The sequence below is a fragment of the Trachypithecus francoisi genome, unplaced genomic scaffold (genome assembly GCF_009764315.1).
Source record: "Trachypithecus francoisi isolate TF-2019V2 unplaced genomic scaffold, Tfra_2.0 Lachesis_group8, whole genome shotgun sequence".
Classification (NCBI taxonomy): Eukaryota; Metazoa; Chordata; class Mammalia; order Primates; family Cercopithecidae; genus Trachypithecus; species Trachypithecus francoisi.
In genome coordinates this window covers 46,530,485-46,542,552 of record NW_022681473.1, presented here as the reverse complement: position 1 = coordinate 46,542,552, position 12,068 = coordinate 46,530,485, and the positions used below count along the sequence as shown (strand labels likewise).

The following is a 12,068-nucleotide window of genomic DNA, read 5'->3' as shown; positions in this document are numbered from 1 at the left end:
CCTTGGTTTGACCTTGCTGGTTTTTCTTCTGGTAACTTTTATGAGTACATTTTAATTTTTACAGAAAAGGTCTTAAGCTGTAAACCCCTTGGTGACAACAGATTAAAGTGGTCGTTCTTCTCTTGGGAGTAGAATGGGCTGTCTGATTATCTTAATAACATCCCAAATCGGAATATACTTTCCTTTATAGCCTTATGAGCCTTCTAGCACTCTCATTTTGATCAAGAACATTCTATTCTGGATGAGCTCTGCAGGACATACAGTAGTTATTAGTTCACTGGGTGGTCACAAACTTGGCTACAGAATCACTCACGATGAAGATGAAACTTTAAATGACAAAGCAGGGAGGCAGTGGTACACTGTATCTTTCCCTTTAATCCTCAAGTTATCAGGTATATAGTTTGGACCTGCCACTGTGCTCCTTTTTGATGAAAACACTTATGGTTCAGTGAGGCCTAGAAAGGAAACAAATTTAGTAGGGTTGGTAGGAGAGTATCACCTTGGACCGTTCACAGATAAGTTACTCAAATCCTTTAACTTCAAATATTTCAAAATTTAGATTTCTATTTGGTATATCCCTATATTAATTCACTTTATATGCTGTAGAATAATATTAATTTCAACTTAAGATGGATTTTACGCTTTTTTTGCTAAATGAAAAGTTGGGCTTATTAAGGTTTCATGGATCTTTCCTAAAGTTCAATAAAGGAGAGAAAAATTATGCAACAAATTTTATTTAGCAGTCCCAACATTTAGCACAAAAAGTTTACGGAGGATAGAAAGTGCATTAATAAAAGCCAGTCTTTACCAAAAAAGAAAACAGAAAATATATTATTGATTCAAAATATTTTACACTTGAATGATAAACTGCAATAACTTATTTGGGGCACCTACTGATAAGAGAAAGGAAGAGAAGAAAAGAATACTTTAAGAAGAGCTCAACTTGCAGCTGGTATCAGAGAAGTCAGTAGAGGTCACTGAGACCGGCAGTCTTTCTTGCTTTTTGCATTAGTGCCCTCAGCTGGAACTGTTTACGGGACAGAAGACGTACATGCTGGGAGGTGAAAAAAGTTTGAATAGTTTAGAATGGCTTTGATTTAGGCCCAGTCATAAAATATCAGACAATTTGTAACCTAGATGGGATCTGAGAACCCTAACTCAACCTGTCAACCTTTGGAATGAATACCTCATTACATGGGGCTTTTAAACTTCATATTATAAAGGCTTACTCAACAGGGAAAGCATTACATTGCAGGATCTGGCTCAGGAGTTTGACTTACACTTTCTTTTCCTAAGCCATGCCACTCAAGAGATTGTACAGAAAGAGAGTCCTCTCTTGGGTCTCTGGTTTATATCCAGCCATTCTTGTGGTTGTACCACTTCTGAGGCACATGGTTTGGCCATTCCCCCACAGTGAGGAGATAGGCAAGATCAGCACATGACCTGACCTGGCTCCAGCTGCAGCTGGATCAAATATCCCAAGGGTGGCTGCTATTATTCCTAAAACCATGTTCTCCATGACCCAAGAGACAGCAGTAGCCAAACTTTGCTTACTAGATTTTCCTCTGTACAACAGCATTAAGCTTGAGACAACTTTCATTCAAGAGGGCTTGAAAGGACAGCCTGATACCTTGAAGGGCTGTTTGATGTGGGAAAACTGGTCTAAAGTTATATAACTCTAAGAAAATTAACAGATAAAAAATGGAGGTGGCACAATCGGTGATCTCAGGTGGTATGACCTCAAAGAACCAATGGAAATCTGATCGTGCCTCCTGATCCACCCAGGCACAGAATTATACTCATCTTAATGCTGCCTGGTGGGTAGAGAACTGCAGCCACCAGCCCACTTTTCTTCCCCTGCTCAGACCAATCCTCAGTACTCTGTAGGTAAAAAGATGGCGCAAAACCCTACATCTCATTTGCTGTCTTTTGGGAAGATAAAGAATCTTAATTCATACTACAGAGAAACTCTCTTGGTTTGTGGTTTGCAAGGTCAGGGCCTCTACAGCCCAAGTTAAAAAATCTTGGAAAGTAAAATGAAAACATACCTTCAGGAAGACATCCAGGTCTATCACTCCCCTTCTCAAGGCTTCTCCCAAGTAAAAGATAGTGTCTTCAATAGCGTTTTCTTCTGCATACAGATTCAGGATCTGTTTGTATAAGGGAGCTGTGGGAATGATAACTTCATCAATATCATTGTTTTCAGACTGATTTTCCATTTTCTCCAGAGCGGAACTGAGTTCTTCATCCTTCTTTTTCAAAAGTTCTATGTTTTTATCAACCTCGGCCTGAAAACAGAACAGTCCAAGCATTATTAATTGTACATAATTATCCACTTATCAGACATCTACAACACTTCACAGAAAAAGATGGGCTAACAACCATGTTTAAACAACTCATGGATGAGAATCATGTTTCAAATACCACCCTGGTCAAAGGTAGAGGAAAAGAGGTGATCTATGCTGAGTGAAATACAGTAATGATGGAGATATCCTGAGCTGACCACTTTCAGCGACAGTAACAAGCTTGTCACTTGTCAGTGACAAATGATCCTGCAAACTAAGCCGTCAGACAAGATATTTTCCAGCAGAAGGTTCCTTTACATAGAAAATCATAAGAAGTTTTTCTTCCCAACAAGTAGGCATCTGCCATAGGAGAGTAACTTTCCTGTCTATGAAGAGGATTCAATGCATAGAGGCCCAAATCTCTGCATTCTAATCACAAAGTATCACACACAGGTGGTGGCTGTAGGCTCTGAGTTGTATTGGTGTCACTTTCCTGAATTCTAAAAATTGACTACTTCGAAGCTCATTTTATAATCTAGAACCACTTTGTAAGGCTAATGGGTACATACAAATCACTTTCCACAGAGCCCTCAACCTTCTAAGAATTCTTTACTCTTCCATCAAAAAGGCACATTTACTGCAATAAATTCTCCCTCATGGGGATGAAAATGGAGCATGAAATTGGCACTTCAATTATGCTGATGCCTCCACTATATCATCAGTAAGCAAAGCCACAGGGCTGACTTACACATGGACTCTCCAAGGCACAGCTGTCTGTTATAAATATGAGAAAGCTTAAAGAGCTGAAGGTTGCATATGCTATGTTTATATGTAGCTCTTTAGCCAACCAAGTATCTCTGGATTATTGTGAAAGTTCCCTGAACATACTTTTAAAGATGGCTCACACAACCTTTGGAAACAATAAAACAGTACTGTCCTTTTAAGTCTGCACCTAAGATGTACACATCTTTATGGCTTAGAGCTCTCAACTTATTTCCTAGTAACTGGCAACATCAACCACTCAAACAGTCTTCCGTTGGGTTAAAACATCATTTCCTAGGGCAAAGGTGTGTTATGGTCTGGCTGTGTCCCCACCCAAATCTCAACTTGAATTGTATCTCACAGAAAGGGACCTGTGAGGGGGTGGAGGCGGTAATTGAATCATGGGAGCCAGTCTTTCCTATGCTATTCTCATGATAGTGAATAAATCTCACAAGATCTGATGGGTTTATCAGGGGTTTCCACTTTTGCTTCCTCCTCATTTCCTCTTGCCACCACCATGTAAGAAATGCCTTTGGGTTGGGTGTGGTGGCTCATGCCTATAATCCCCACACTTTGGGAGGCCAAGGTGGGCCGATCACTTGAGATCAGGAGTTCGCGACGAGTCTGGCCAACATGGTGATACCCCGTCTCTACTAAAAAATACAAAAATTAGCCAGGCATGGTGACAGGCACCTGTAATCCCAGCTACTCAGGAGGCTGAGGCAGGAGAATCGCTTGAACGTGGGGATGGAGGTTGCAGTGAGCCGACATTATGCCACCTCACTCCAGCCTGAGCAAGAGTGAGACTCTCTCAAAAAAAAAAAAAATGCCTTTTCCCTCCCACAATGATTCTGAGGCCTCCCCAGCCTCATGGTGGGATGTGGAACTGTAAGTCCAATTAAACCTCTTTTTCTCCCCAGTCTCGGATGTGTCTTTATCAGCAACATGAAAATGGACTAATACAAGGTGCAAACAAAATGGTCTAAATAAAATATAATCAAAGACGAAATGCCAAAACTATAAACAAAGCTATAACAAATTACATTCACATGTCTAAAGATGCCTATAATTTTCTGAACTTCTACTATGCCCACAACATCCAGGATACATATAGAACACTTTGCCATGGCTAAAATTAAATCCAAAACTTTTAAGTCTTTAATGAGTCACTTACTACTTCTTGATCTAAACGGGTAACCATCTCTTCCAGTTTTTGATGACCCTTTTTCAGGTCTTCTTCTGTTCGTTTCAAGGCATTGAGCTCTGCCTGGGCACGATCCATTTCCTCCTTCATCCGCCATCTCAGTTTGTCACTGACTGCTGAGATGAGAGAGGCTCGGATGGTGTCCTCGCTGATTGTGCCATCCCTACTGGGACCTGCAGGAAACAGAGGCAAAAAACACTTGCTTACTTCCCAAGTTCCTTCTATTCATCTCACAGGAACCTTCAGAAAAGAGGGCAATATAAACTGACACTTTCAAAATGTGAGGAAAGAAAAAAATTACCAGTTTCATCAGAAACAATGTAAAAATCTGAGTTGATTCAGAAATACTTGTCCTGCAAGAGATTACTATTAATCCATGTTAAACCCAGTTTCCCTATTCATAGCCCAAACAAGTAGCTATTTTCTCAGTGAGACAGAGGCTGTGTCCCTACCAATTACAGTTATTCCTAAATCACCAACAAATGGCACGATAATTTCCACCAAGGAAAAACATTTGATGCAGGCCAAGTCTAATATCAGGCTTCACTGCTAAGCTGAAGGAGACAGGTGCCCACTGTAGAGGCCAGTGAGGACTGAGAATGGGCAGTTTCCCTAAACGAATGTACAGTTGAATAAGGCTCCCCTCTGTAAGACTTTTACTCCTTCACCCTTTACCAACAGGACAGAACGGATAAACAAAAAAGAATGACATCCAAAAAATTCAACAGCTGATAAAGTGTTTATTCCCAGATTATTCTCTTCCAAATGTCCCTTCCTAATCAGTGTATTATATAATTTCCATGCATATTTCAGATCAAATAAACATCCCCTGGATATTTTCTTCAAAAAGGTCCCCTTTTTAATATAAGGTTGGGTATTCTTTATGACTATCAGTGTTCTTCAGTTATTGTCCTAAATCAGCAAAAGTATAAATGGCATTTTGACTTAAATGTTTGATTATAAAATACTATGTGAGGACATAAGTATATTTAACCTTAATTGCCTTTTTTTTTTTTTTTTGAGATGGAGTCTCACTCTGTCACCCAGGCTGGAGTATAGTGGCATGATCTCGGCTCACTGCAACCTCTACCTTCTGGGTTCAAGCGATTCTCCTGCCTCAGCCTCCCGAGTAGCTGGGATTTCAGGCACACATCACACATCACACATCACAATGCCCGGCTAATTTTTGTATTTTTACTAGAGATGGGGTTTCACCATGTTGGCCAGGCTGGTCTCAAACTCCTGACCTCAAATGATCCACCTGCCTGGCCTCCCAAAGTGCTGGGATTATAGGTTTGAGCCACTGAGCCTGGCCTTAATTCCTTCTTAACTCCTGAAGTTCTCTTTACCATCTTTCCACAAAGGCAAAAACCTTCAACACATCTCCAAAGAAGACTGAAACCATTAATGGGTGCCTCCGACTCTCATTTCTCCCACTTCTTTTGGAACAAGAATCCTAACCCCTTTATTTACATGCCTGATTCCTCACTGTTCAAAAGTACAAACTTCCTTTTCTCAGCAAGACAGCTTGCTTGCTTCCAGATCCTTCCGAAGGACCAGATGCTTTTAAGCTTATACCTACTTCTCTAATTCCAATGAGTCTAAGTCCAACAACTGCTTTTACGATTATGCTTTTGTTCTTATTCTCTGGTTAAGGCTCTTAGCTAAGTTAAGGCCCATTTATTCACTTCTCTTACCAGCCCCAAACAGTGGGTCATCTTTGAAGCCCTATTCTCTCTAGTGTTTACATCCTCTGAGGTCAAGTCCAGTCTTAGCCAACATCACTCTCTAATTCATGCACATTCTCAATGGAAGTGATATCCCCCAACAACTGGGCAAAAATTGGTTTGAGGTGGAAAAAAAAAAGTCTTGTTCTTATGTATAAAGCAGAGATATCCATACAGTACCTAAACAGATACACAGTATAATCAACATTTGTCGGGGGTGGGAATTGTTAGGGGAAAGAAAGTCTAAAAAGTCTCCCTAGGAGGGTGACAATGAAAAAAAAAAAAAGTTAGGAAACAGTGCTGAAATCCATCTGTGATCTTGTTTTTCAACTAGATGTTTTGTTGCTACTGTAAACTTCTACTTGCTGGCCTTGTCACTACCATCCCAATCTCTTTTCTTTTTCTTTTTTTTTTTTGAGACGGAGTCTTGCTCTGTTGCCCAGGCTGGAGTACAGTGGCACGATTTGGGCTCACTGCAACCTCTGCCTCCCAGGTTCAAGTGATTCTCCTGCCTCAGCCTCCCAAGTAGCTGCAATATAGGCATGCACCACCATACCTAGCTAATTTTTGTATTTTTGGTAGAGATGGGGTTTCGCCATGTTGGCCAGGCTGGTCTCAAACTCCTGACCTCAAGTGATCTGCCTGCTTCATCCTCCCAAAGTGCTGAGATTATGAGCCACCGAGCGTGACCTTATCCCCATCTCATTCTTAAACTTATGATCCACATCAGCTACATTTAAATTAAGCTAAACACAACCTATGAAAAGCAAACTTCCTGAAAGCCTTGTGAATTACCTGCGTCTTCTAATTACCTGTTAGATGATCCTGCTTTTTACCAAAACCATCAACAAACTCTGTCTAAGCCATTCTAAACTAACAAAAAAGTTTAATGTTCTCAAATACCAGATCCCATCTTCTCTCTACCATTAAATTATGGTGAAAGCTAATCTTTGCCAATGATCTTTCCTCCATTAACAATAATTCCCAAAATATCAGCACAACAATCTGCTCTCTCAACAGTTATCACTACACTTATTAGTTTAAAAATCTATTTTCTGAAGGAAAGGACTCTATAATCCTTATTATGCAGCCTAAATCCTAAATGTTAAGGGTGGCAAACTGTTGCTGAATGATTTCCTGAAATCAACAGAATTGGTTATCTTCTAGGAGTCCTAGAGAAAAGGCTCAGATGGTTAGAAGTCCTTAGGATGTGCTTTTTTGGAAACTTCCCTTCTCTTGCCTTCTGCTGGAATGTAGAAGAAGGTAATTATTAAAATCGTTTATAAATATACAAGCGCTCAAAAATAAATAGTAAGGTGGTATTAAGCCAAATGAAAGAACTCATCAATATCTCTACTACCTGAAAATCAGAAAAGTGAACTGCTAAAACTCTACTGCTTTGAAGGCATGTGGTTGGAAAGAGTGCTGAAAAGTCATTACTAGAGTGAAATATTTAAAATTATGGATTTCCAAGGTCAGGTGCAGTGGCTCAAGCCTGTAATCCCAGCACTTTGGGAGGCCGAGGAGGGCAGATCACAGTTCGAGACCAGCCTGACCAACATGGTGAAACCACGTTTCTACTAAAAATACAAAAATTAGCTGGGCGTGGTGGCATGCGCCTGTAATCCCAGCTACTCAGGAGGCTGAGGCAGGAGAATCGCTTGAACCCAGGAGACGGAGGTAGAAGTGAGCTGAGATCGTGCCATTGCACTCCAGCCTGGGCGACAAAGCGAGACTCCATCTCAAAATAAAATATAAAAAATAAATAAAATTATGGATTTCAGTAACAGCAACAGGAGGCAGCCAAATGCCTGGGCAGATGGGGTGGGTTCCCGGTGAAACCCCACCTTCAAGCCAAAAACAGCCTGAAGGCTGAAAGACTGTAGGTTCCGGATGAAACCCCTGACATAGAGTGAGAACTTCTATTCCTGTTTGCCCACCCTTTCCCATTGATTCCTTCTAAATAATGCCTTTTAACCAATCAAATGTTGCCTTTTCCAATACTACCTATGGCCTACCCTGACTTCCTAAGAGACCCTAAGAAGCCCCAGGACTCAGCCACTTAGTGGGAACTTTCCCACCTTTGGGTAGGGGAACCACCCCTGTGTCTCCTTTCCACTGAAAGCTATTTCATCACTCAATAAAACTCCCTGTCTTGCTCACGCTTTGATTGTCAGTGCATCCTCATTCTTTCTGGGCACAGGACAAGAACTTGGGAACCAGTGGGTAAGCCAGACTCGGCCCAAGTGGGCCGAGTGGGAGGGCTGTCTCCTGCAGCAGGAAGCATGGTGGAGGGAGGCCCAGGCAGGGTGTCGCTGGTCAGAGGCCCTGGCTTGCAGAGTGACTGAGAAGAAAATCTTGCATCATCAGCACTATCACTGCTTCACTTTCTTCAAACAATTCTGCCCAACCAGCCACCAAATTCAGTGCTAAGCCCCTTCGGCAGTTAAATTCTTTAAACATTTCTGTCCCCAAGGGAACATCCAAAGTCTTTAGCAAAGAATATTACCGTAATTACCATAATTCAATCTCTTGGACTTGCTTTGGTTTCCATTTTTGCCAGGGAGGGGAAAACTGATTTATAATTTTGGTCTCTCACAACAAATTCGAAGGATGAGAAAAAATGTAAACTCCAATACAGTTTGAGAAAACTACTAAAACACCTTAACACAAGGAAGAATAACTATTAGATCTTTGCTGTAACCATTAAAATGTTTTTTCTAGTAGAGAGGTAGTCTCACAACGTTGCTTAGGCTGGTCTCGAATTCCAGGCTCAAGCTATCCTCCTGCCTCAGCCTCCTGGAGTGCTGGGATTACAGGCATGAGCCACTGTGCCTGGCATCCCACCTATTTGCTATTGCAAAAAAAAAAAAATGAAAGAAACAAAAAACCTCAAAGTATAGGAATCTGCTATAATACCTGGTTTGTAACAGGAGTGATGGCCCAGCTCATGCTTCAGTGAGCATACATCCTCCTTTTCCATTGCTACATGTTGCCCATCTCATCTTCAATATTACAGTATCAGGCAGGAAGCTTTTGGCAGATCTTAATTTTTTTTTTGTATTCAGGTATTTTTTGTTTTTAACTGATAAAATTTTTTTTTTTTTTTTTTTTTGAGACGGAGTCTGGCTCTGTCGCCCAGGCTGGAGTGCAATGGCCGGATCTCAGCTCACTGCAAGCTCCGCCTCCCGGGTTTATGCCATTCTCCTGCCTCAGCCTCCCGAGTAGCTGGGACTACAGGGGCCCGCTACCTCACCCGGCTAGTTTTTTGTATTTTTTTAGTAGAGACGGGGTTTCACCGGGTTAGCCAGGATGGTCTCGATCTCCTGACCTCGTGATCCGCCCGTCTCGGCCTCCCAAAGTGCTGGGATTACAGGCTTGAGCCACCCCGCCTGGCCTAAAATTTTTATTTCACTTTGAATTTTTACACTTTTCCTGATTATTCTGTGTAAGGGGAAACTAGAACTGTTTAAAAGACATACACAAACCTAGTACATCAATAACTGGGGATTTTTCTTTTTTGCTATACTATTTTCATAACCATGGGTGTGCTTGCTAGGCAATATAATCATCACAGAAGAAAATGTTAGACAGAAAACTGGTTAAGGAAAAACAAAGCAAGAAAAGAGCTACCAGATATACAAACAGGCTCAGTTCCACATTCACTACTTTATTTTCAAGGGCCAACTATTAACTGCACATTTTTGTTCAGCTAGAAAGGTGGGATTTTTGTTTTATCTTTCTTTGGTTTGTTTTAAATCAGTGTATGAGTTTTTCTTTTCTCATTTCAGCAGATGGACAAACAGATGGACTCTACAGCTAAGTGGAATGTTAAAGGTAGAGGGGTGATATTGTGAGACTGATGGCCCTATTATCAATTCTCTCCACTGCAGTGTCCATGCAACTTCCCTGAATACAGGGTCTCATTAAAACAGATCTGAGAGCTGAGCTGGATGAGTGCAACTGGAAGACCTGGTGAGGGGCACTAAAAAGCATGATCAGGGCCAGCCTCAATACAGGGAGAAGTCAGGGATATTTAAAAATACTTTCTTGATTCAGATCCTGGTAAGACTGGAGAGCAACATCGTGTTGAGAACTGGAGGAAGACAGAGCTCTGGTGCCAGAGGCTCTTCTCAAGTCTTTAAAGCCAGGCTTGCTCACCAAGGTGCTCACTAATGTCTCTCTCCCCTGCCCATATACAGCATTAAAAAGTGAAAAAAGCAGATAAAGACAGAATTCAAAAAGCAAAAAAAGTAAGGAAGCAGAGGGACAGAAATTTAGAAAGGAAGATAAAACCAAAGTCAACAGTCAAAAAGGATAGTGGGGGGCCGGGTGCGGTGGCTCATGCTTGTAATCCCAGCACTATGGGAGGCCAAGGAGGATGGATCATGCGGTCAAGAGATCGAGACCATCCTGGCCAACATGGTGAAACCCCATATATACTAAAAATACAAAAATTAGCTGGGGATGGTGGTGTGTGCCTGTAGTCCCAGCTACTTGGGAGGCTGAGGCAGGAGAATCGCTGGAATCTGGGAGGCGGAAGCTGCAGCGAGCCAAGATCACACCACTGCACTCCAGCCTGACAAAAGAGCAAGACTCCAGCTCAAAAAAAAAAAAAAAAAAAAGTTTAGATTTCAAAATTTGAAAGTCACATGCCACAAAGAACCTGAAAACTGAGTACTCCTCAAGTGAAAGGTAATCTCTACAGAACATCATTCTTTTTTTTTTTTTTTTTGAGATGAGGTCTCCCTATGTTGCCCAGGCTGCAGTGCAGTTATTCACAGGTGCAGCCAAAAGGCACTGCAGCCTTAAACTCCTACGCTCAGGTAATCCTCCTGCTTCAGTCTCCCAAGTAGTTAGGACTATATGCATGCACCCCCACGCCTGACTCAGAAGGTTATTCTTAAAGGTATTATCCAGGAAGCAGATAAGGTCATTCATAAAACACGGCTTTTTTCTTTGGCTAGTGTTAATGAAAATAGATTCCATTATTGAAGCACAAGTTGCAAATTGGTAACATAGTGAACACATTGCAGTAGGAAAGGGGATTTAGTCAGTTGTATTACATGAGCACTTGAACTTTTTAAGGTGTCATAAGCCAGTTATCTGCCACAAAGAATTTAAATTCCAGGTTTCGAGTTTCTTCAGAGGAAGACACTGTGGACATCTGTGGTCATGAACTTTTGAGTGGCAACAGCCCAAACAGGTCAAGTGTCTTTAAGCTCCAAACAACAGGCAGCATTACTGTGAATGACCATTAAACTCAAATGCCAAATGATGTGTGTCTCACTCCAAGTTCCAGCATCACAATATAATCTCTATAACCTTCTGTACAACTTTACAACAGAATTGTATTTTAATGATTTTGATATCAGATTAAACTTTCCAAAAAGTTACACATAATTCAGGTCTATTTTTTTTTTTTTACAAATATTAAATAAGACTTGTATTTGGAGGATTAAAAAGTCTAATATTCTCTTTCATTATTATTTATTCATGATTTCATTTTGTCTTGAGCAATTTTACTAAAAGCAACTCAATTTTATTAGGTGTTTTTCTGTTTCTCTTAAAAAACACCTTTTGATTTTGACTGTCCTCTCAATGATTTCTAGTTTTTCTCTTATTAAGAATTAAACTTTTTCTTTCTCTTAATTTCCTTTTTTAAAAATTATTATTATACTTTTAAGTTCTAGGGTACATGTGCACAATGTGCAGGTTTGTTACATATGTATACATGTGCCATGTTGGTGTGGCACTAAGTCCACATCCACTAAGTCATCATTTACATTAGGCATATCTCCTAATGCTATCCCTCCCCCATCCCTCCACCCCAAAACAGGCCCCAGTGTGTGATGTTTCCCATCCTGTGTCCAAGTGTTCTCATTGTTCAATTCCCACCTATGAGTGAGAACATGCGGTGTTTGGTTTTCTGTCCTTGTGACAGTTTGTTGAGAATGATGGTTTCCAGCTTCATCCATGTCCCAGCAAAGGACATGAACTCATCCTTTTTTATGGCTGCATAGTATTCCATCGTGTATACGTGCCACATTTTCCTAATCCAGTCTCTCATTGATGGACATTTGGGTTGGT

The 12,068-nt window shown here is 41.0% G+C and overlaps 1 protein-coding gene across 3 annotated transcripts in view; it reads right to left on the bottom strand.

Annotated features, from left to right (window-relative positions):
* Positions 1–716: 716 nt before the first annotated feature.
* The window catches only part of TSG101 (tumor susceptibility 101), a 50,898-nt gene continuing 39,546 nt past the window's right edge, over positions 717–12,068 (bottom strand). For all 3 annotated transcript variants that reach the window (XM_033203952.1, XM_033203953.1, XM_033203954.1), the window contains 3 exons: positions 4,222–4,424; positions 2,049–2,288; positions 717–1,054 (listed from right to left, as the gene is read on the bottom strand). In XM_033203952.1, the coding sequence (XP_033059843.1) occupies positions 965–1,054; positions 2,049–2,288; positions 4,222–4,424 (533 nt within the window). In that variant the 3' untranslated portion in view covers positions 717–964. The remainder of the gene's footprint in view (positions 1,055–2,048; positions 2,289–4,221; positions 4,425–12,068) is intronic.